Genomic DNA, 26,052 nt, shown 5'->3' on the forward strand with positions numbered 1-26,052 from the left:
GGCCAAGGTGACGGTTTTCGGCATGTTCGGATCTGAAGAGTCCTCAGTGGCAGGCTGGCAGCGGACTCTAATCAACCCTCCAGCTCTGATTTTCTCTTCAACAGAACCCATCATGTGTGCCCCAATGCAACACCCCAGAACCTCAAACTCCAAAACCCATTAATTCCAATAAGTAAATTCTTATTCCTCATCTAAAACAAGTCCAAGAATTTTCTCTGACCTTTCTCAGATTACATCTCCCTCATAACTTTTCCTTAAGAAAGATGGGATATTACCCTCGACCTACGTCTCAGAATTAGATGATCTCCGAGAAAAACAAAGTCCAATCAGGCACAAAAGAATAGCCAAGTCCCCACTCCCCAAGAATCCAAAATCAAGGAACAAAAACTGCGAAAAGGGACTGCAAATCTTAGAGATAGGGCTTCGGGGCACAAAGAAAAGGAAAGAAGAAAACCCATTAATTCGCATCAAAGCACGCGGACCGAAGCATGAGTGGCCCTCCTCTGTATTGTAATCAAGGGTGGATTCCTCCAAGAGCACATCCTTGCCCAGCTTTCCTCTATTAACCCATTTCTCTACGTTTCTTTAAAGTTTCAAAACCCTTTCCTTCACCTCTTCAAACCCTCCTCTGCTACTGGTTCTGGTGCGGAGCTCCTCCACCTCTGCCCAGAATGTGACTCTCCACTGGATTCAGCAGGCATCTTCTAAGCGTGCTCGCGCCATCTTTGCGTGAATCTATATCGTTTCGGCCTCTGATTGAATTGTTTTGCTTCTGAGAAATGGGCATGAACGTTGCAAACCATCCTCAAATGCCGTCAAGTTTGCTTGTTTTATTTTTGAGTTTTGTTTATAAGTGAAACGACAGTGTTTTGGGAAAATAGATCTAGGCCCTCCATTTTTTTACAGTAGATGTGCTGTAGTTTTAAGCTATAGCACTGAAGCCGGATCCCTTGAAAACCGATGTACATTTATCTTCTGAAACCCTAGTCCACAGGATTACCATTGCTGCTTCGAATGCTTGATCAATGGAAAAATGAGACTAATGCCATGCTATAAAATTCTTCTTTCATAAAATATACATCTTGCTATATGTGTAGCCATGAATCAAGAACATGATTAAAATTTACCCATATTAAAATCCAGTTTCAAGTACAGATAACATGATTATCATATTCAGTCAATGAAATTCTATTGCAGCCTTAAGTGTCTCAACGTAGTCATAATTTACAGCCACCCGCAGAATGAATACCCTGGACTCTAAGAAAAAATAAAAAAAATCAAGAATCTATATTGTATTTTTGTTAAGAATGAATACTGAAGCTTTATTTTTTTTCCCCCAATCCAGACTTCATCAAACTCCACATACAAGGCAAAATCTTCCTAAAAATGATACTGAGATATTGAAGAAAACAGCAAAGGCACTAACTACCAAAAGGAGGTGGACATTGAAGAGCGCTGATCCAGAAGAAGTCTCATCAACCAGACCTTTTGTTTTGACACTACTGCTGAATCTTAAGGACCGGGAAAGCAATTACATCCCGGATACTGGCAGAGTTTGTTAGAAGCATCACTAGCCTGTCAATTCCAAGTCCCTGAAAACAAACTCTTTCAATTAAGGATTGCTCAGGGAGATGTAATTACAATAGCATTGAGTTAAAAATAAGATCATTTGATGTTCTCATTCCTCCATTTCTTTTGCAAGAATGAACAGATGTAGCACAGGCATGTGCACATCCGTCCACCCACACGCAAACACACATTCTTACAAGCACATCTGTCTATATAAAGTGTGAGAATTCAGGATTGCATAATTATTTACCATGTGAAATATTGCAACTAGGATTTTTTTTTTTTTTTCAGTGGGGTGGGGGGATTAACCTTACATCTTTAGGACTGTCCTTTGTTTCTTTTTCAATGGACGGACTTAATAGGTGCTAGCTTATTGGGTTTAATATGACATGAATAGCCTATAGTTTGTTGAAAAGAATGTGATACATGAGTAAAGAAAATGACCTGTTTTTTAAATTTATGAAATGGCATTTCCTATACATGATTCTCCCTAAAAATTAACATGTTTTTCTTTCCACCATGGATATGAAGTATTACAGGCCCAACTGTAAGCATCTTTTTCATTCTAAATTCATTTTCAACAATCTAGATTTATATGTATATATATAAGCAATTGGCCCCAAGGACAGGGGAAAAGAGAAATTCGAACTAGTAACCTTGACTTCATGAGGCATGGTCTCCGGTCGATTAAGCTACCCTTGGGGTGAGAAATAACTTTCACCCAACAATATTTTTTTTCTTTATTTTTTTATCTTACTTATCAAAAGATATTGTTGGGTGAAAGTTTTTTCTCAGCTTGTGCCATACAAAATAATATGAAGTACCACAAAAATAGAAAGAATTCGAAGTTTTAATTACACTGATGCCCTTTCTAGATGTATGAAAAGTAAGAGCTCAATCCATCCTTGCCCAGACAACTCTAGTAAGATTAATGTAGAAAAAAAGGACAACCATACCATTCCTGAAGCCGGAGGCATTCCATATTCCAAAGCTGTTAGGAAGTCATCATCAAGAGTCACTTCATACGAGTCATCCTCATTTTTATTTCCTCTCTCTTCTGCACCATGTGTTTCCAAAACAGCTGCTGCTCTCTTCTCATTATGTTGCCTCACTTGCTCTTCCAAGCGTCCTCTCTGCCAAAAGACAAGATTAATCACAAGCCATTTCTGCTTTCTAGCCAAAACCATACTAATTACAGTTTTTAACATGCAGCAAACACCAAATGATAATGAAACAATGTACTTCAACTCAGGTACAAGTCAACACTAGACTATGTTGAGCATATAAAACTATACAGTCTGTCCAAGGAAAATCTGGCAAGCGGATGCTATCCAGCCCATTATACATCATGTTCTTCTAATTGACCAAACTTTTTAAAAAGGAAACTTGTATTAAGCATAACTCAATTTTATTACATCCACATTGGTCATATCACTTGGTTTTACTATGTTGTGCTTCACTTGTTACAGATTGTTTATGCAAGTTATTAGTTTACAATGATGGCAATGGTATACTACAATCAACAATGAACACTTTTTCTGCAGCATTCTAAAGTGTTTTCTTTAATTTTATTTCAAACATCTAGTAGTCATCATACCACCCACGATTCATTAAGAATGAAACTGCTATAAAAAATAGATGCTCCTCAATTGTATATTTGTTACAATAAGTCGACACTTGATAAATAGAAGCCAAATAAGGAATCCAAAAGTTTACCTGATCCATAGGATCAGTCAATTCAGAAAATGCGTTGGCCAGCTCACGACCACAGAGGAAAAGCTCAAATCTCTCAGTTAACCCCGCATGCCTAATGTGGAAAGATTAAGAATAGATGAGAAAGAATTCTTCCCATATAACAAATAAGTCCCAATCATCTCCCTACTATCACATGTTCATTGCATGGAAGGAAAATGCATAAAGCAGAAACTATAAGTAAATTTAAATTAAGCAGCATTCCACAGTTGCTATTAGAAATAAGCACGCAACCATTTTGATTATAAAGATCAGTCTTCTTAGGACAAGAAAAACGAGAATGCACTGCTCAAAGACAACATGGAGGAAAACAAATAGGCGCATAAGATTACCTATACTTTATTAATCTTTCAAAGTTACCAAGCTATTTAGCAAAGTTAATTAAAAAATGTATTATTCTTCATCACTATCTTCCCTGTTTCCTCTCTCCACTTTTATCTCCATCGTTTAGCTTTTCTCTATCCTATAACTCCTCTCCCATCCAACAAATAACTAAGTTCATTCTTAAGAATTCATAATAAATGAGAATTCCTATTTTCAATAAATAGTTACTTTTATTTTTATTTAGGTACATATGCAACATGGCCTAGTGTTATATAATGATTCTTCAAATTAACTTCTTCTTTTTTTTCTTTTTTCTTTTTGGCAAGGATGGTGGTTTATTAAGTTCCTAAGCTATTGTGGCAGTTAACTGAGCAAATTACTTGTAAAGCAACATTCAATGCTTATCCTAGCAAGATTCACACTATATTTTATGTTATATACTCCAAAGAATGATGTCTACAACATTGAGTGCATAACACAAACCTACGAATTACCCGGTATATGATACACCAAAGGAAGAGAAATGCTAGACTTCCCAAAATTTTGTTCCCAAATAATGTGTCACAATCTCATGAGATTGTGACACATTTCCCAAAATGATAAATCACATGAGATTGTGACACATCATTTGGAACCAAATTTTGGAGAAAATTTTTGGGATGTGTAGCATTTCCCCCAAAGGAAACTAACTGAGACAGGTTGGCCATGTGCAGCAAAGATCTAAAACAAATTACTTCATGCAAAATAAAGGCTCTAGAATGCCAGAAATACAAAAGATTTGGATAAAATTCCAGCCAGAAAATATATTCAGGTTCAAAATTACAAGATAAACTTGATTCCAAATTGAAGTCATATTTGATGATTTAATGCAACTGACATGGTAATACATATAAAACACATAAACTACAAGATTACACCATATCCCACAAACTGTTCACAATAATTATGGCCCCGCAAAGTAGTATGTAACCAAACAATCTAATCATACAACTTTAATTACCTTCGATGTGGTTTTGCCAGAGGAGATATCTCAATAGGATAGTCCAAAACAAATGTGGGTTGCAGAAGCTTTGGTTCAACAACAATCTCAAAAACCTGGGCAAATGATACGACTAAATACTGAGAGAGGCTAAATGTAAGAGGAAGTCTGGATAACACAAATGAAAAGAAAAGCAACTGCACATAAAAGGGAGCTATTCCTTTTCAGCTCTATTGTTTTTCATACAAACACCCTCCAACTATAGAGAAAACAAAGCAATTTACACAAAAGAGAGATTGCAGATTTTGAAAGTGGCTATCTAGGACAACAAAAATGGGAGGGAAAAAATAAAAAGGTCCACCAACAGTACAGTTATTAAGGAAATACCGTCTATTGCATATGTGCACATAGAAACTAAAGTTCAGATTCCTTGATATACAGATGCTGGCTGACCTCGTTAAGGAGGTGGCCAACAGATTGACATGCTTCAATAGAAGATTTGTCTTTGTTATCAAGGTTGATTCCAAGGGCCGTCAGAGTGGCTTCTTTAGCAGCTTTAAGATCATTGCCCAACTCATTGAAATCAATTTCAGTGGCTTCTTTTACAAGATTGTGCATAGTTTCCCTCCTCCAAGGTCGCTCAAGACATATCTCCACACCCTGCATAGATGTGTTACACCAGCTTTAACAAATCAAGAGACCAGTCACTATCATAAATGACTGAAGGGAGGCGTCATTGCCCATCTGTTGCTTCCACAGCAATTCCAAGCATGTGAAGCAATCACTAGCATGCTCGCATGCGAAAACTATGGAAACAACCAAAACCAGGCGCAACATAACATTTTGCTGACTAAAACTATTAGAATTGTCATATATGAGAAACTGGTCACTCTATTATATGATAGAGCAGTTGTTAAAGTTTGACAAAGTAACTCATACTTGGGGCAAGATGCATGCCTAAATTGTGACCATGTTCAACACTGAGATTGCCTTGAAAACAGTACCCTAGATCATTGGGGGGGGGGGGGGGGGGGGGAAAGCAGCCAATCTTAGAAGCAATATTGAAATGAGAAGAGGTGACATTCAATTAATTTTTATTGACAGTGGCTACTTTTTGGTTTCATTTATTTGGCAGTGAATCCAATGCCAGTAGATTTTTCACTAAAATACAGGTATTTCTTAGATGCTAAAGAACTGCAAGTGAGCAATCATTTACCTGGTAGTCAATGGTAAGCTTCCCATGAACTGCAAGAGCACATCTAGTAACAATTTCCTCCGCCATGTTCATCATGCTTTGGTAGTCTGAATACGCTTCATACATCTATGATCAAACTAATACCAATAATGATAAGAGCTTCATCTAATAGATTTGAAATGTTAACAACATAACATATGCTATAAGAGGCAATCAACAATTAATCTCACTTTTAAGTTCATTGCCATAAGCTCACTTTTAAGTAAATTGCCATAAACTATGTACTAGGTCAAACAAAAGCAAAAATAGAGAAACGTTTACCTCTATTGTGGTAAATTCGGGATTATGACGAGTTGAAATGCCTTCATTTCTGAATATTCGCCCAATCTCATATACTTTTTCAAACCCCCCAACCTGTCATCCACAGCAGATTTTATTCAAGATATAAATTTAAGTCCAAACCAATTGAGAACCTTTATAGGAAGCAAACATACTATTCAATTATCTCATTGTTACAGGACCAGCAATTATGTATGTAAAAGGTTTAGATATCAGAAAATAATCCAATAGAACAAGCAGATAGTTGAAAAACTTAAGAAGCACACCTAGAAAAACTGTGACATAATGTTGATGAGGTCAGATTCCTAGGAGAGCATCATCACACCTAAAGAAGGAATTATTTTGGTTCAAATTGAAGGCTCTACAATAACAATGATAGGGCAGAAAAAAATTGTAAATTGAGTTCATTTCCAAAAAAAACAAAAAACAAAAAACCTCTATATAGTAAAGAGGATGAAATGCACTAAACAGAGAAAGGGAGAAAAACAAGTAGGAAACTAATATTTATTAGAGGATACAAAACAACACTATTTCAGAGAAGCTGTTCTCCACACTAAAGAATCAACATCAAGCCTACTGGCTCCAAAACTCCGAGGGAAGGTTTTAAATCTCTCTGTACAAGTGACAGAATCCGAAGGGACAAGGATGCCAGTTACAAGGGGAAAATTCCTAAGATAGCATAAATTGGATGAACAGAATTGATGCACAGGCCAAGCAAAGTGGAGTGAGACTATTTTGAGTTTTTGAGTTTGGTTGCAGGAGAAACTTCCAGCAACATAGGTAGCTGGATAATATCCCGGACTAATGAGAGTTCAACATTAAATGAATTGAGCTGAATAATGTATTTTATCTCCAGTTAGCTTAAGAAAAAAAAGAAAAGAAAGAAAGGTAATTTTGGTCATATCTGGAGCTCATAGAAAGTTGTAGGATAGAAATAGAAGAAAACATTAAATTTAACTCAACCTCAAACATCAAATGTAAAATCTTACCAGCATTCTCTTTAAGTGAAGCTCAGTTGCTATTCTCAAATATAGGTCCCTTCCAAGAGAATTATGGTATGTAACAAATGGCCTAGCTTCTGCCCCACCAGCTGCTCCCTAGTTAATCAAATCAATTAAAGCCAAGCTCCAGGCACAAACAATCTTTCTACATACAATATTGCATTACATAAAATAGGGAAGGCAGGGAGAGACAATGAAGATATCGACAAACCTGTAGAACTGGAGTTTCAACTTCAAGGAAACCTAGAGATTCCACTGTCTTGCGTATCTCTGACACAATCTACTCAGAAAAGTTAACTTTAATTGCTCAGGCATAAATAAAAGAACAGGATAACCAAATGAAAAGCAATCCACGAAACTACATTGGTACAAGGTTGAAACATCCGACAATAGAATAAGAATTTCAAACTCCTCTTTGAATTAGAGCCAATACACAAATTATAAAAACATGGAAATCTCAAAACCAGCTAAGGCTTTTTCAAAGTTATGACTCAATACAATTGCGACCAATAAGACAGTAAAATATAATTAACAATTCAAAAGACAGTTTCATTTCAAAAAAGAACCATATCAGATACTCTTAACAAAATCAGAAACCTGGATAACAGTGCAGGAAGTCGGGAGCTTTGTATGTGTATATCTAACTTCCATTTATCAAATTCCTCTAGCATTTATAAAAAATAATGATCATATAACAATCACCACAATCACAAAGAGGTTCTCATACAGATAATTTAAAAAGAGGAAACCAAAATACCATTAGAAAGTCACCACTACTTAAGTACTTGACACAGAATAATAGAAGTGGTCCGTTAGATAGAGTGAGCACAACTTTAAGATGTCACCTTAATAACATTGTTAATTTCAAGTAATCAAATTTTTTAATGATATATTTAACTCAACATTGCAATAAAAATGTTTGAAAAGTATTATTGGAGTGGAAAATCTCATCCTATTGATGGTTCAATACAAAAAATCAAGAGATATGCAAACAGTAGCATGAAGCATATGTCCGGAAGTATTATACTGCTGGCAGTTTTACAGTTAAATTTATATTTATTTGATAAGAATAAAGAAATATTTTATTTAGAAAAGATAGTGAAAATTTGAAAGCTCCATAAGGCCTTTTTTAACCTTTTGGAAAGGAAAGTGGGGATAGGGAGATAACCTACCTTTGCTCTTTTCCGGAATATATCAGCTACTTCAGGATTTGCTATCATATCTACATACCTAAACATAAATAAGATAACATACAGATACAGTCAGGTATCGGGATTCAACCAATTTGCCACAGACCAGATTTTCTGGCATCTAAAGGCGGAATCAAGCATTGAGAAGGAAAAGAAGTATGACCATGGAGAGATTTTGGAAATAAAGGATGACATTTTATCAGGTGTTGCACCAAGAAAAATGAAAGAAAAAAAAAAAATATATATATATATATATATATATATATATATATATATATGAAGTTGGATACATATATAAGGTGTTCCACCAAAGAAAATGCATTTAAGGACTTCGGCAATATATCCAGTTGTTACATAGACAAACCAATACAACTGGAGAAATAGCAATCATAAGAGTAATTTAGTAACTCAAAGCGACATAATAAGCTAAAACATGTAAAGATAAACACTTGATTACTTTAGACTAGTAGCATTTAAGACTTGGAATTAACAGTATGTATTTGATAAAAATCCACGACAAATTATTATGCCAAATGCACCATATTCAGGATTTATACAGAATTGTGATTAGCTCGAACAGCTCACATCACACAGTATAACCAAAGAGCCTCGGTGCAACTTGAAAAATCACAAGATCTCCCAACTTGGTGAATATTTCATAAATTATTACGAAAATCACATCCTTCATAAATGATTGTCTACATTAGCAGATATCTTCATGAAGTCATTTCAAGTTCTAGTTTATTTGTAATATAGTTCACACTCGCATTAGCCAAAAAAATGCACACACACGTATGCACAAGCACAAGCAGCACAACCACGACATCTAAAATACGAACTCACCTTTGGCGGTAGCGCTTATCCACATCAGTTAGACCGTGATATTTGTCCGGCAATGGTAGTAGAGATTTAGTTAGAATGCCAAATGAATTCACATAAACAGAAAGTTCTCCTGAACATAAACCAAGGAAGAAAAATTAATTAATTCAAACTTTTTGCTGCAGAGGTTCATAATCAAATATCAACAAAGAAAGTGGCATGGCCCCGACCAAAGACATTTTTTATTTTTCATGACTGGAACTAGGAAAATGTAAATGTAACAGATCGTGTTGGATGCCCTGAACTAATCAGGTAACATTAGTGTCACTGAGGTGTGTATGCAAGCCCAACAGCCACAACTAATCAGTAAGAAAGTGAACTCTAAACCCCAATGTCAACTTTTTATGGAAAGACACCACAGCCTTGATACATAGGCAGTATACAAGGACCCTAATCAAACATAAATCAAAGGAAATTATAGAGAATGTACTACCTTCTAGGGTTTCTAGGATCTAACAAAGCACCTATCCTGGACAAAGCAAAGCAAGAAAACTGAGCTAGGGGAAAGGATCCACGCATCCCCCTCACTCAATTTGGAATTCCTTTATACATGAAACATAGTCTTTTGTTATTAGAGATATAATTGTCTTCTTGGTGGCCATCGAAACCGATCTAGAAGTAATCATTTATAGAAAATGGTGAAACAAAAATTCCCAAATGACTATTTGTAGGACTTGATTTCATGTTACCCAAAGTTTGAAAAATCACCATATGCCATAAATAAATAAATATATGAATGTACATACATACGTATGTATGTATGTATGTATGTATGTATATCACATATTAGCACTCTACTACCCAGGAAAATAAATCCAGGAAACTACATATCAAGAAACTGGTCTTCTTAAAACTACATATCAAGATATCATGCAAGACGTACCCTTCTCTGTCCGCTTAATTGAACCACTTGCACCAAGTATATCACCAATATCAACAAGCATCTTTAACTGGTCAAATTGATCATCTACAAGCCTCTCCTTCTCACAGTAAAGCTGATAGCAAAAATTTCATTACTTAATTGAGTGCCTTGCTACACTTATTTATAGTTGAATATACCAGAACTATCAATAACACCATCTATGCACCCAGAAGATAAATAATGTAATAAACTCAACAAAAAATTGATAATATTTTAAGTGAGATGACAATCATAAATATCCCACACAAAATGCATCGCCACTTAACTTACTGCATGAAATCATCAACTCTTCAGCCATGTTAAGATAACATGACATGAACAGCTAAACAGAACCAACAACTCCATTGCACTGTTGGACAATCAAACAAGGAAAAAAAAAAAAGAGAGAGAAGAAAAAGAAAGAAAGAAAGAAAAAGAAAAAGAGAGTAGAAGCTTTACATTAACCATTCACGACACTAAATGTCTTCTGCATACCTCGCTTGCTTGGTTTAAGATATATAATCATTACTAGGACATAATTTACTTCATTTCGACAATAAACTGCTTGCTTCTCCACACTCAATTAGACCTTCTGAAATGATTCACTTGACATTTAAGAACCCACTAGATTGAGTTTTGACAATAGCTTTGACAGAGACTCCAAATTAGGCATCACCATCAGGTAGATACAATATAACAAGCATGGAACCAGTATTGGACATATCCAGGATCAATAATATCAACCCTAAAATAAACCACAAAACATAGTAAGCACTGCAAAACCTGAATTGTCCCGGAATCATCACGGATCGTCAAAAAGGCAAGCTTCCCAAATGCTCTGCGAGCCACAATTCTTCCTGCTATGGAAACGTCATCGCCCTCACTATTGGACTCCTCGCCATTCCCCAGGTGCTTATATATATCTTGCAGCTGATTAGCAGTGTGAGTCCTATCCCACTTATAAGCATACGGCTCTAAGCCCTTACTCCGCAATTCTTCCACCTACATTGTTTTCAAGTTGTCATTTTTGTTTCAAAGTTCCAAATAATGGGGGGGAAAAAATAGTAGATTCTCTGAAGGAAAAAAAAAAAATCCTTCATTTTTTAGCTAGCTTTTCTCGGCAACCAACCACTCTTAAACAATGAAACCTTTTGCATTCAAAATTTCCAACTTCCTTTCTCTGTTCCTTCCTACATTTCTTATAAATCAGACGGAGCCATAAAGAAATGAAAAAAAATAAGCTGGACAAATATTACGCGGGTAATTAATGAGATTAGCTTTCTTATCTGCTTTGAATATTGTAAACTACAATTGAAACTCCACATAGCACATGTTATCTGAAAAAACCTTCATTTTCATTTTCTTTCCCTACCTTTTCCCAGCAACCAAACAGAGTCTTCAAAAAAATGAAACCGTTTGCAATTCAAAATCTTAATTCTATTTTTGGTTTGCAAACCTTTTTCAAGCGAATGGCGCGGACGGCGTCTCTGTCGGAAGTGGAAGACGAAGAAGAAGAAGATCGGCGGTTACGTCCGGCGGTGGCGGCGGAGGAGGAGGAGCATCTGACCAGTACGAGTCTGGCGAAGGAGGTTGGTTTCGTTGCGAAGCGAAAGAGGTGCCTCAGTGGCTGCCAGCTTGTCACCTTCAATGCCTCCATTGTTTAGTGTTTCTTCGTTTCCTTCGGATTTTGTTATCCGCACTACTCCCCTGCTAGTTGCGACTCGTGGATGCCCGATGGTGATGACGATGGCCTTTCTTTCCTTTGTTCGGTGTAAAACGACATGTCGTTTATTCTTGTTCTCTTGGAGTTTTTAAACTATTTTATGTTTTCTCGTAAAATCTAATAACGTATGTAATGTCAGTTTCTTTTAAAATGAGATGATATATAACGACCACGTCGCATCATATACATTACTAAATTTGTGAAATAAAATATTATCCGCAAAATGATTTGTTTTTATTCCAAGTGAAATAAGGAAGATTATGATTTGTTCTCAAGAAGTAGTTCAATCGGCTAGAAACCATGTCTTATGAAGCGGAGGTTACTCCCAGGGGCGGACCCACAGCCAAGGTAGGGGGGACGAATGTCCCCCTAAATTTTTTTAAATTTTCTTTAAAATATGTAAATTTATAACTTTATCCCTTCAAAATAATTGTTTTGTCCCCCCAAAATAATTTTTTTGTCCCTCCAAATTTTTTTTGTTTATATCTTGACCCCTCTTTTATTTTGAAAGACCAAAACATATCCATAGTTTTTACCATTAAAACATTTACAATAGCAGCTTTCCAACCATTTTACAAATAGATAAAGAACAAAACCACTTTTTTCTTCTAATTATTATTTTTTTTCCATAAACTATTTTTTTCATTCGTTTTTACCGTCTATCTTCTTCCTCTCTCGCCCATCACTCTCATCTCTGTGCGATCTCTAATTCTTCTGCCATTTATTTTTTCCAAAATTATAGCTTCTATTTCTGTCTCTCTATATATCTTGATGTAGATCTCTCCATCTCCTTCTCTCCGAGGGTCCCAAGAGGTTTGGTCGCTGCTTCAAATCTCGCAACAATTCAAATCCCCCACGAGCTTCGATCTCTACCTCACAGCTGGTATTCTAACATGTACAATTTCAGCATTCGCATTTCGCCATTTTCGTCCTACAAGTAGTCAATTACTCGTTTGGCCCTTATTGGGTCTTTTTGTTCTGGTTTTGTTTACTGATTTTCTTTTCTGGTAAGGATTCGCAAGTGAAAGTTGAGCATCATTGTTGAGACTATATGGCCGGAAAATACCGTGGGAAAGGGACGAGGAGTTCATTTTTCGAAGGATGAAGAAGGAAAAGGTGGAGACTGAGGCAGAGTTGAGGCTTGACCAGGCGTAGCTAAACTTGGTTTTTTTTGGGGGGGGGGGGGGGGATCAGGATCTCTGCAATTCGTTGAGCAATCAATAATTAATAAAATCTGGAAGAGTTTTGTTGTTTATTAGCTATTTTATCTTCTTGATCGTTGACCTTCCAAGTTCATTTTAGCGCCAGTTCTACCTTGAAATTACTGATACTTTTATTTGTTTTCTTTCTAAACATATTGAAATTTCAAAAGAATTATTGTTGTTGGGAGGTTTTGGGGATCTAGTTTAGAAAGAGTCTATGCTCAAAGATACTATTTTTTTTTAACCCTGCTTAGTTTATTTTATTGTGTGTTTGTAATATCGTGAAAATTTAAAATTATAATTTTGAATCAAATTGGTACTTTGATGTAAAAAAATTATACAATTTTTTTTATTTTTTTTTTATTTTTATTGTTAGTGGTAATAAAAACTATAATAAATATCACTTGTTAGTAGAAATAAGAAATATAATGAAATTCTAACAAAAAAATCTTATACGTATAAAAAAAACTACATGTATTTATATACGTATGTAGTTATGTAGTTATGCATTTATATAAGTTCGTCCCCCCTTACCAAATATCCTGGTTCCGCCCCTGGTCACTCCCATCCCCCTCTTGTGTGGACATGTCAAAATAAAATAAAAAATAGAGCGGATTCAAATATTGTTTACAACAAGAACTCTATTTACCCCTCAATCTAATACCCTATTTGCAATGTCTCTTAATCTTTCAGTTTGATTAACATGTCATATTGATCTACCATTAATATTGTAATGTTCCCCTTTGCCCTCAAAAAGACCAACAAAAATAAAACAAAACTAACCCACAACAATTGTCATTTTATATATTTTTTTTTAAAATGTTTTTGTCTTCTTTTTTTTTTTTTAATCTTTTAGGGGTATTTTTGTGTTTTTATAGGCAAAAGATGAACATTTTCATCATATTTTCATTAGAGACAATTTTTTTGATTAAAATCCACTTTTTTAATAGAAAGTGTGTGCTCTTCTGTCGCTTGTGTATCACTTTTCATGGTTGTGATCACTAAATTTGATACAAAACAAACCACATGCACCAAATATGGTTTATACATAAGTGGTGCGATCGCCCCGAAGGTCATCTCAATTTAATAATTAACACGACAACGTCACATCAGTTAGAAAAGATATTGTATTAAAATAGTAAGGGTGCGTTTGGGATTGCAATTTCGTAGACAATAAGTGCGATTTTAAACCAAATCGCAGAACATAGATCGTTTGGGAATTGCGTTTTTAAAAATTGCGATTTGAAAACGCAGAAAATCTGCTTTTTCAAATCGCAGATAAGATGGTACTTTTTTGAAAACGCAGAATTTTTAAGGTAAATTCGCGATTTTAAAAGCTAAATTGCAATTTTGCCAAACGCTTAACTGCATTTTTAAAAATCACTTTTTTCAAATCGCACATTTTAAAATCGTTATTTTAAATCGCACTTTTTGAAATCGCAAACCCAAACGGACCCTAAGTATGTTTAACATATCTCTTCCATTTATGATCACTTTTACAAATCGAAGATACATCAATTTTATAAAATTACAAAAATCGTAAAGATATATAGAAGAAAAAAAAATTATGAAACAAGAAGTTCGTTACAAGAGAGCCGGAATTCCAAACGCAGATCTTTTCCTTGTAAATGATTGGTCAATGGTTAATGAATGACTCACAGGTTGTGGGTTAAAAACTCTTGGAACATGATGCAAATAGAGCCACCAATGTTTCATTTCATGGTTAATATTAAATTTTATCTTTTTTTTTCCTGTTTTTTTAATCCTTAAAAGTTGAGGGAAAAACAAATTAAACTAAAAAAAAAAAAAATTAATAATATTCTGAAATATGAGGATGAATAATAAAAGTATTTCCCTTTGTATAATGTTGTTGTAGAGGCGAAGCCACGTTAGGGCCAGCAACGGCCATGGCCCCTGCAATTAGTTTTAATATATATATATATATATATATATATATATATATATATATATATATATATTTGTTAAGTAATTAATCCACGCTTCCACTGAGATCTCAATAAGAGCTTGTCAAAATTGAGATATCAACAAAACGATAAATGATATAAATATATATCATACACATCTCATTTTCAAATCCATCATTGGATTTATGGGTCCCAAAAATTCAATAGTAGATTTAAAACTTTTTTGTATAAAGATGTGTAAGGATGTATGCAGTGGCGGAGTTACGTTAAGGCTAGCAGGGGTCGTGGCCCCTGCAATTGGTTTAAAAAATATATATATTTATAAGAAAAATAATTAAGTAATTTATCCACGCCCCACACGCGGTTCTTTATTATGATTTTTTTTATTAGTCACGACGGCCATGTACAATAGATATGTAGACTTGTAGTGTCAAGTTCTTTATATAATAAAAAAGTATTGTAGGTTATAATAGATTTAGTTTAATTATTGCTTACAATGATTTTGACTATTTTTGTATGAAGATTTATAAATAACATGCTTTTGTAATGATTATTATGCTCCTATCTTATAAATATATTACACTGATTAATATAATAGTAGATTCAAGAGTGGGACTGGCGTTATCAAGTTATTGAAGTGCTACATACACCTATTCATGAACACATAACCAGTAAGTGAAACACGATTTTTATTTATACTTTTTCAATTAAATTAATGATACAATATTTTTCTACTAGTATGTTATTGCTAATCTATGTTGGAAAAGTAAAAAATGATGTTACATTGAGTTTTTTAGTCTTGTCTTTTGAGGTTTAGTAGATTTTGTTGAAAAAGTATCAAATTAGTTGGTAAATTTGATTCAACACAAGACTAAAAAGAAAAGGAAAACAAAAATTAAAGGACTCGTAAATTTTTATTAAAATTTGAAAAATAGTAAAATATGGCATTGGTACACGTCTCAACAACACGATACGTGGATTTTAAATTTATGAGTTTTACTACTCGCAATAGTACGAATCAATTGTACTATAGTAAGGGTTATCGAACCACAAGGATTAGGGGCTTGATTTGCATAACGGGATATTCAAAAGAACGTATTTAACTTAACTTAAAAATAAAAACAAAAGTAAAGTTGTAGAATTGAAGTTACAACGAATCAAGTAATGAAAACAAAGAAAATTGAAACAAACTTAAAAGAAACTTAGGATAATGATTGCATCAAATCCTCAACCAATGAAATACTTCAATTCTCTACGGATCTTCCTAACATGTATAATATGAGCGCGTAATGGACGTCAACCATTACGACGATCTTGACATGAAAACACTTTTATTAAGACGTAATAATAAAGCACATAGTTTCACATCAAACAACTCCACGTAAAGATTAATCTACAATTGAAAAAAAAAAAAAAAAAAAAAAAAGTTTACAATACGAAAGGTGTGGGGTGATTAATGCTCCCTAACTTACTTCTCTATGAAACATCCTAATAAGCATACACAATACATGAAAACCCTAATTAAGCCACAATGATAAGGTATCTAGTTTCACACTAATCTCATCCACATAAAAGGTACACTATTATTGAAAAACGTTTTAGGCTACCAAAGGTGGGAAACGACCAGTGCTCCCTAACATACCCTATAAGGTGACTCTAATAGGTAAACACAAATCATGTCAAATGAAACCATTGCAAAAGACATCGTTCTCTTTCAAGAACGATGATTTTATTCAATAAATCAAAAAAACTCGTAGACAATCAAATCCCTTTTTCATGAATAAATAGATTTGAATATTGATAACAAAACCTTTTAGCATGCGTTTTGATATCATCTAGTCTTACACAATCATCACACATATCAAGAAAATCTCAAGAACATCAAGAACACTCAATGGCTTTTGGAAAACATTTGATCAAAACCACAAGAAAGGGTTTTAGCTACACATGATTAAACTAATTTAAGCATGAAATATATGAAAAATACTAAAGAAAAAAGGGGAAAAAAAGAAGAATAAAAAACAACTATATTAAACTTCTAAAAATTCGGATTACAAAAGGTTAAAAAGGAAAAACAAAACCTAAGGAATAACTTGAAATTTAACAAAGGAAGTTGCTTTATGGATTTAAGCCTAGAAAACGTGCATCAAATTAAACTAAAAACACAAGAAATTAAGTGATACACCTGATAAAATTCGAAACCCCCCAAAGATGCATAATTAAACCTAAATCATAATCCTCATATTTATAGAGAATTGGATTTACAAAAGGTCTACAAGAATTAATTATAGCAAAGTATTCAGAGCTGGTCGGCGTCCATTTATGTCCATAGAACTCAACTTTTAATTTGGATCGCACAAAAATTTAAAAATATCTGGACCTTTTGGAAAACGCGAAGTCGATCGATCGAATATAATGTCAATCGATCGAATTTCGATCGATTGACTTTATAATGCTCTGAGAATCGATCAATCGCATCTCTATTGATCGAAGTTGGTTTGACTAAAAGTCGATCGATCGAATTATTGACTGTACAAATAATCGATCGATCGAATTGCCTTATACAATTTTCATCTTTTTAGGATCAACCTTGAACTCTAGAAATGACCAAATTGCCCTTGATGTATTTTCAGGTATAATTCAAGTGCTTTGAACTAGATTTCAACTAAGACCTAAAAATAAGATATAACATAAAACTACAACAAAATGTTATATATACAACTCAAACCAAGTATAACAAACGTAAATTAAGGGGTCTTTAATCGAATAATTCAAGACTTATCAGACATTTTAATTGTATTACTATTTTTCATAAATTAATTATATATTTTTTTTTAATCGTAGATTGTTGTTGGGTCATAGTTGCTGCCGAGATATTCGCAGTAGTATTGAAAAATGAAGATGACGAACCTCTGAAGACTTTGTCGGCCCAATACCTAGTAGACTATTGCTGCCCTAAAGAACAAAAAGTGTAAGAATATAGTGTTGACATGGCTCTTCTCTACATCAAAAATAACGAAATCGTTGAAGAAGAATTTTATGGCGGCCTTACAGTAAAAAAAAATAGGAAGTGGAGAAAAAAGACAACATAACAGGTATAAGAAATAAAACTTGTCTTTTTTTAATAAAAAATAATAATTATGCCAATGTTTCTTCAGAAGATAATGTCAATATTTGGGGGCGGATTCAAGATAATAGATTACAAAGATGAAGAAGGAATCAAGGAACAAATTAAAAAACAACTAGTTTATGATTGTATGAATATTTCAACGACCTTCACAACTTGTGAAGGGTAAGTGTATTTCCCTTATAATTAACACTTAACAATTTGTTTGTTATTATCATGCGATAGAATTCCATTTATGAAGGCCAGACATAAGACGAAGGAATATAAATAATTCAATATTACTTGGTGATACTAACTGGCAGAGCCACGTTAAGGCCCCTGCAACTGGTTTAAAAAAAATGTTAAGTAATTGATATACGCCCCCACTGAGATCTCAATAAAACGATAAATTATATAAATATATATGCTACACATTTCAATTTTAAATCTACCACTAGTTTTATGGGACCCACATTAGTCTTACAAATTCAATAATGGATTTGAAACTTTGTCGTATGGAGATGTGTAGGGAATATATGTAGTAGCGAAGCTATGTTAAGGCCAACAAGGATCGTGACCCTCGTAATTGATTTAAAAATAATTATTTTATAAAAAAATAATTAAGTAAATTATCTACTACTCTGAAGCCAATTACTGGTTTTACCAATAACCAGGAATTGGCTCCGAGTTTTCACCACTAGCAATGCAGTGCGACGTGGTAGCCAATTAAAAAATTTGCACAAATCCTCTCTGGCCCTCTTGTTGATCGACGCCACCTCCAACCACCACATGATAATGGTCGTGACCCGTGACCAACAAATCTTGCTCCACTCCTAATATCTTCAGAAGTGGTGTGATTGCCTCGAAGGCCATCTCAATTTAATAATTAACATGACAGTGCCACATCAGTTAATGAAGATCTTATATTAAAATAGTAAGTATGTTTAACATATCTCTTCCATTTATGATCACTTCTACAAACCGAAGATACATCAGTGTTATAAAATTACAAAAATGGTAAAGATATATAGAAGAAGAAAAAAAAAAAAATTGAAACAAGAAGTTGGTTACAAGAGAGCCGGAATTCCAAACGCAGGTCTTTTACCTTGTAACTGTTTGCAACCACCGGCACATCCAAACTTACAAGCCAATAGTGTGGCACGATGTAAAGCCATGCATATAGGCATGCAATCTTTGGCGCACAGTGAGAACGTGTCTTTCCTTTCTGCATGGGCCGTCAACAACAATAGCAACACAGAAATCAATATCATCATCACTAAGGCTGAATTCTTATAACCCATATTCTTGCACGTAAATCCTCAATTTTCTTCATGACATCCTCCTTGACTTGTTTTTGATAGAATAATAAGAGAATGGTGGACTTAATTAAGCAGAGTAAAAAAATGTAATCCACCCACCTGGATGGGTGTGGAGAAGCACAAAAAAATTAATTTGCTTAAAATTTGCCTAGATGATAAATGATTGGTCAATGGTTAATGAGTGATTCACAGGTTGTGGCTTAAAAACTCTTGGAATACAATGCAAATCGAGCTCCCAACGTTTCATTTCATGGCTAAGATTAGATTTTATCCCTTTTTTTTTTTTTTTTTTTTTTTTTTAATCCTTAAAAGTTGAGGGAAAAACAAATTAAACTCAAATAAAAGTATTTAAATGTATAATGTGTTGGGAGGGAAAAACAAATCAATACCTTAACGTCTTTATTTTGTCCTTTATGTTTCATTTCGTATCGTAGATGGTACATCTTTATGATTAAAGACGGATATGGTACTTTCGCCAGAAAATTGATGGAGATCCATGTTAACACCTTTAAGGTGTTGACACGTGTCCTATAACTAATTAAGAATTAAAAAATATCCAAAAACATAAAATAATAAAAACTTAAAAAAATATAAAAGCTTAAAAAAAAATTTGAAAAAAATGAAGGGTGGCTCAGCCACCCCCTTGGCCGGTCTAGGGGTGGCCGAACCACCTCCATGGCCCTTGAGGGTGGTTCGGCCACTCCCACAAGGTCAAAGAGCAAAAAAAAAAAAAAAAAAAAGAAAAAAAGCTTAGAAGGTTTGACTCTTGGGGGTGGTTCAATTAGGACTTGCAATTTTTTACACATTCTGTGAACCCGACACGAAGTTAAAAGATTAGGGTTAAGCTTAAAATGATTCGGGTTATAAAAAAAATTGATCTGTTAAACCCGTTTAATAAACGGGTCATTAGTGGGTCAACTCGTTGACCCGTACACTTATATTTTATTTTTTTTTTTTCAACATTAAAAAAGTAAACATAAACAATCATGTTATCTTTTTATTTCTTTCACCGTCTAAAAAATAAAGACTAAACTAAAAAAATCTCACAAAAGACAAAACAAGTCTTTTTTTTTAATGAGTTAGAACTTTATCAAAAAAGGCAAAAACTAAAAAAAATTAGCCAAATTTTTGTCTTCTTTCAAGTTTTCAAACTTGAAGTTGGATAGACAAGTAAATAATAAAACAACTCAACGTTTCATACTTTCAACTATTGAGTAATATGATTATTCAAACAATATAATTTTTTTATTATTATTTATATTTGTGTTTTTATTTTTATAGACTTTATTATATAATGGGTCATACGTCGTGTTGTATCAACCCGTTATTTAAGTGGGTCATGTTAGGGTTGAAGTGTCTAACCCTTTTAGTTAAACGGGTTGTGTCAGGGTTAACCCTTAACAGGTTGGCGGGTCAAACGAGTTGACTCAAACCCGATGTGAACCCGTTTTGCCAACCTTGGGTTCAATCACTCCCAATGGCCAAAGAGAGAGAGAGGAAAAAAAAAAAAAAGAAGAAGAGGAAATTTAGTGGGCTTGGCCCTTGGGGCGGTTCGGTTACCCCCACAAGACCAAAGAGGGAAAAAAAAAAAAAATTAGGGAGTTTGGCTCAGTCACCCCTCTTCTTCTTTCTTTCTTTTAAAAATAAAAAATAAAAATTTTAAAGCTTTTAAATTTTTTGAAGTTTTTATTATTTTAAATTTTTTAATTTTTTAAATGTATATGACACATGTCGAAGTGTTGACGTGAATTTCCGTAAATTTTTGGATGGAAGTTTGGATAGAGGTTTAACTATAAATGAAGTACCATCTACGATACGAAATAAATCACAAAAGGCAAGAAATAAAGACGTTAAATCACATGGGCAAAAAATAAAGACTTATTTATCCCTTATTTAAACTTGTCGAATTAATAATATAAATTTGACCATATTCGATATAGTTTAATGAATGTTAAAAAAATAATAATAATATTATTATTATTATTATTAATTAAAAATAATTAATAATATATATATATTTTTAAGATGAAGTAATAACTCAAACTTTAGAAACGTAACGAGAACGACAATCAAAGAAGCGAACCGACTTTGACTTTCTAAACAAACAAACCAAAGCAAACCTCAATTAATTAGACAGAGACAGAGTCTGAGAAACAGAGCTTTTCTTGTGTCCAGGCACAGAGAGCGAGAGAAACAGGGGATACAGAGACAGCCAAATGGTGTTCAACAGCTCGATGGTGCTCTCGGTGGCGCACGTGTCCGCCGACGCATGGCAATTCATAGCGTGCATGCCAGAGCGGCTGAGCAGCCAGCAGCTGTTGGATCTCATCTGCTGCTTCCCATTACAGCAACTGGGTCGCCTCGCTCTCTGCTTCTGGACTTTTCTCTGCCTCCCTCCTCCTGATACCTTCTACTACTCCTATTCCTCCTCCTCCGACGGTGACGAGGACTCCGATGACTCTTCCTCCACCGTCAATTACAACCACTACTACTACCACTCCCATTCTGATTGATTCTCTCTCACTGGAATTCATGCACAGTAACTTACTTCCTGTCCATTTCTTGCTTCTTCTTTTTTTCCTTTTCGTTTCAGTTATGTTAATGCGGGGTTTATGCTAATTTGGTTGCTGATTAAATTAATGGATGAATTTTTCTTTAGGTTGATTTTTTAGGTGGATTATGGGGATAAATAAATTGCGCTGTTTGCAAATTCTTTTTTTGTTCAAATTGGTAATGTTGGATTGTGGTGATTGGTGATGATCAAGAATGGATCTTTTTTTTTCTTCTCTCTCTTAATGTTTAGGGTAAATGGTTTGAATTCATGAATTGGGTTGTTTGAGAGATTGAAGTGTTCCTGGTGTTGGCTTCCCAATGCCCTTCAACTATTGGGATTGTTTAATTAGTACAACTGTGGATTCACAATTGCTGTCATTTATTAACACCTAAATCAACATTAATTGAATAAATAACTTCTTGTTGATCATATATAATTTCGAAACTAATTCTTGATAGGATGTAGTCTGGAGTAATTTTCCATCTATTAATCCTCAAACATAGGATCTTTTGAGGGTTTTGGAAGTAGCGATGGGTCTGACATGACAAATCCATATCAAATGCAATATTAGCAAAATCACAACCCAATAGGCTGAGTTAATTGCAAAGATTGTTCAAAGAGAACGGCTAGGTCATGTGAATACAGGGCTCCATGTATCACTACCTCCTTATACTGTTATATGGAACCTTCTTCTGTTCTTGAGTTCCTCTATTTAATCCTTTTCCTTAGCTTTTTAGCCTAATTAACAAGCACGGACCCTTTTTCTTTCAGGCAGGGGGGAAGGGGGGTTGTGAGAGTAGATATTTGCAACCAGAGAAGTAAACCCTTTAAATTGACTGAAACTTCGCAAGATATTTAATTCTCTCACTGATGATTAACTTCAAGGTCTTTCAAAAATAAATTGGAACTTAAACTGGACGTGTTCCTTAGAGTTCCCTCCATGGTTGCAAGCTTTTAGAAGAGTTGGCTTCTTGTTGGGGAGCTGTGTTAAGGATCAGCTCAGGGATTTGCCTAATCATTAATCATTTTTGGATATATTTGTCATTGCTTCTGAATTATGATTTGACTTCTTCACTGGCTTATTGAGTCTCATGCATTTTTGTAGGAACTTGTAGGATGGACAGGAGACCGATTCTTTGGATGAATTCCTGGCTATGTTAAAGAATTGCAGTGTTTGACAGAAAAATGACTGGAGATCATCGCTAAGCAGGCGTAGGCTTCTTGGTTGGTTGCTTTTATGGTCATTGCTGGGTGAGAAGGAATTTTTTTCTATGTAAGATAGTGTAGAGGACCACAGTTCTGATTATTGGATCTCTAGGGATTTTTATTTTCCTAGTGGGGTGATATCCGTGACTTAAATCTTATTAAAGATTGTATTGAAAAGAGTATATGATAGTTATATTAAAAGTAAAATAATAACTCAATCTTGTATAGCATCAATAATTTGCAGTCGCATATTTGATTTGAGTTTTTTTTTTTTTTTTTTTTTTGCTTTGACTTTGTTATACTTGACAATGCAACGAGGAGAATTTATTTTCGAATGGGACAAAAGAATGGTAAAATTTTAAATTATGACTCTGATAGTTTTGAAGAAGTCTAAATAAATCATGCTAAATCCACCTTTAACAATGTACTCAATCAATGTGTTGACAGATAAGTCAGTTAGGAAGCCTCTCATGTTCTTGACCAAGCAAGGAGAATCAACAAAGGGAGGGCTTAAAATCTAGAGTTGCTACACTCAGGATAGAGCGACCTAAAGCTTCTCGTAAAGGGAGGGAGTGCCTATTTTCATTGTTTAGGACATGTCCAATAGAGCAATGACTGTACTGATGCTGGTTGAAGTCTACAATAGCAGAGGAAAATAAGGAACCACACTAATCTTCATCCAGTAAATCTGGAAATATCCTGGTATAACTGGAAATTGGGTTTTGTTCTGAAATCAAGGAATAGGATATTTCTTTATTTTTAGTTGTTGACATGACATGTGTGGTGGCTTTGTGAAACTGAAATAAGAATCTTTGTAGTATAATATATGACAAGTTTTATTGGTGAGTTTTTTTCTTTTTATAGGAGAAGCTACAGAAATGTGAGTCTTATTGCTTATTTGCTCTTTGGCTTGACCAATAGTGCAGGAGAAAAGGCAATGCTGAATTTTTTTGGTAATTGCAATGCCAATTTAAAGACCATAAAATATGATTGTTTTTAGTTGCAAATCTATCTATAGATCTGCAATGCAATCAAGCAAAATGAGCAAAACTTTAGCAAGATATCCAGTTCTCTTGCCAAGGAAATACCTTCAGCCTTATACGAGTTTAAGAATTTTTAACAGTTATTTGGAGGATTTTTGTAATTTGTGTGTGTGTGTGTGGGGGGGGGGGGGGGGGGGGGGGTGGAGGTTCATAACAGTTCCAGTCAAGACCCTGCTGCTCCTAAAGAGTTAGTTTCTTGTTGAGGAATGGGGGTAGTATATGACTGGAGGAATTTATTTGCTCTTATAATTTGCTAGTCGAGTTCCATAATGAGACTTGCAGGATTGGAGGTAGATCTCTTAGTCTCTTGGCCATGTTTAATAGTCATAGAGTTTAACTTCCTGGGGACTAGAGGACAGTGGTGGAGCCTCATGTAGACCAGAGGAGGCCATTGGCGCCCCCAGAGTTTCTGAAACCCCCTTCATCGCACTCCCCCTCTTCTCCCATAAAAGATCTTTTGAATACTTATATCCCCTTATTAATAAGGTATTCATGGACAATATGCATGGAAATTAAGTCATAACCCCTAAAATTATACCCTTTACACAAGGAAATAAAAAATATCCATCAATTACATACTAAGTACAAGCATTCTATATATATATATATATACAACCATTCATATATTATATGAAAAAAATATTATTTTGTAATGAATAAGCATATACATTATGAATTTTCTACCAAAGAAATTTATGATCTGGTTCAGTATGGTTAGTTCCAAAATGAACTTTGAAACACTATAATTATCTTGTAGTTTTGTGATTGGATTTAATGCGCAATGGGTATGTATATCTATAGGATTGATATTAACCATGCTTCCCAAGAAAAAGTTTCTGGTTCCACCACTGCTGGAGGAGATGATTTGAAGGTTAGTTTTTGATTCTTGTCTGGTCACTGTACAAATAATTACTTGGTGATGACAAAATATTTTTTGCTCAAAGATTATTAGGAAACCTCAATTATGTGTTTGAGCTTGATTTCTCTGTACGACATCAACTTTAGATAGTCCTAGATCTTAGTGGTGATTTTTTATGATCTCAAGGATTTATATTTTTCATTAGTTGGGTTGATTTTCACAATTCATAAAAATATATGTGAAAAATTAATCAATCAATGAAAATCCCATGTGACTACAAGCCCTTGTAGCCAGGCGGTACTTCTCCCCCTTTATTAGGGCGGAGATTTTTGTTCAAGCCATGGGAGGGGAGGTTCTTGGAAGTGGTAAGGCTATCCAATTTGTACCTACTATTGCCATTGATAAAAGAAAAATTGAAAACCCTAATAAATTCTTTCACTAAGCAGATTAGGTGAGTATAATATCTATGTACTTGGGATAGACACACAATTAAGTGTGGGTTTTGTACGCTGTTTTTGGATGGAAGAAAATTAGCTTGGCTGAGCAATCACAGGATGTCTTTCAAGTTGGTCAATGTATGTCTTCCACTGTTTTGCTAGTGAGTTAGTCTGGGTGTTTCATCAGTATTGAATCACTTTTACATAAGACTATTGTCTCTCCACGAAAGCATGTGTATAATTGATGTGTTCACTCTCTTCACTCTCTTACTTTACCCACTTTTCAGTTTAAATTCGTGAGAATACAGTGTGTTTTCTCTCATGGCTGTTGTTGTCAAAACTGAACAATCACATTCAACTCCCTAACCCCAAAGTCAATGTTTTAAATTTTCAGTCTTGCCTGCTTCTGTCTAAAATGCTGTGGCACCATTACCATACTCTTCTTGCAAAATGTTGGTTCCCTATATCCGGTTCTTTTTACTTCCCCTATCTACTTCTCATTCTGTGACAAATTTTCACTATTATAGACCTACTTTGTCACCCCCACAC

The 26,052-nt window shown here is 34.4% G+C and overlaps 2 protein-coding genes across 3 annotated transcripts; one reads left to right on the forward strand and one right to left on the reverse strand.

Moving 5' to 3' along the window:
- Positions 1–1,090: 1,090 nt before the first annotated feature.
- On the reverse strand, positions 1,091–11,886 carry LOC133877015 (lysine--tRNA ligase, chloroplastic/mitochondrial). 2 transcript variants are annotated; one of them, XM_062315247.1, is made up of 14 exons: positions 11,586–11,884; positions 10,913–11,131; positions 10,112–10,223; positions 9,193–9,301; positions 8,332–8,389; positions 7,371–7,439; positions 7,148–7,255; positions 6,141–6,233; positions 5,841–5,945; positions 5,078–5,284; positions 4,646–4,740; positions 3,286–3,376; positions 2,526–2,702; positions 1,091–1,592 (listed from the first exon to the last, which is right to left on the reverse strand). In XM_062315247.1, the coding sequence occupies exons 1-14, from the start codon at positions 11,784–11,786 to the stop codon at positions 1,500–1,502; spliced, it is 1,737 nt and encodes a 578-aa protein (XP_062171231.1). In that variant the 5' UTR covers positions 11,787–11,884; the 3' UTR covers positions 1,091–1,499. The 2 variants fall into 2 exon arrangements, with proteins under 2 accessions (XP_062171231.1, XP_062171233.1); XM_062315249.1 differs by lacking the exon at positions 5,078–5,284 and having other exon boundaries at positions 11,586–11,886.
- A 9,639-nt stretch (positions 11,887–21,525) lies between these two features.
- On the forward strand, positions 21,526–23,401 carry LOC133878002 (uncharacterized). The gene is made up of 2 exons (XM_062316481.1): positions 21,526–21,943; positions 23,064–23,401. Exon 1 carries the CDS (start codon positions 21,621–21,623, stop codon positions 21,915–21,917), a length of 297 nt encoding a protein of 98 aa, XP_062172465.1. The 5' UTR covers positions 21,526–21,620; the 3' UTR covers positions 21,918–21,943; positions 23,064–23,401.
- Positions 23,402–26,052: the final 2,651 nt, after the last annotated feature.

The sequence above is a fragment of the Alnus glutinosa genome, chromosome 9 (genome assembly GCF_958979055.1).
Source record: "Alnus glutinosa chromosome 9, dhAlnGlut1.1, whole genome shotgun sequence".
Classification (NCBI taxonomy): Eukaryota; Viridiplantae; Streptophyta; class Magnoliopsida; order Fagales; family Betulaceae; genus Alnus; species Alnus glutinosa.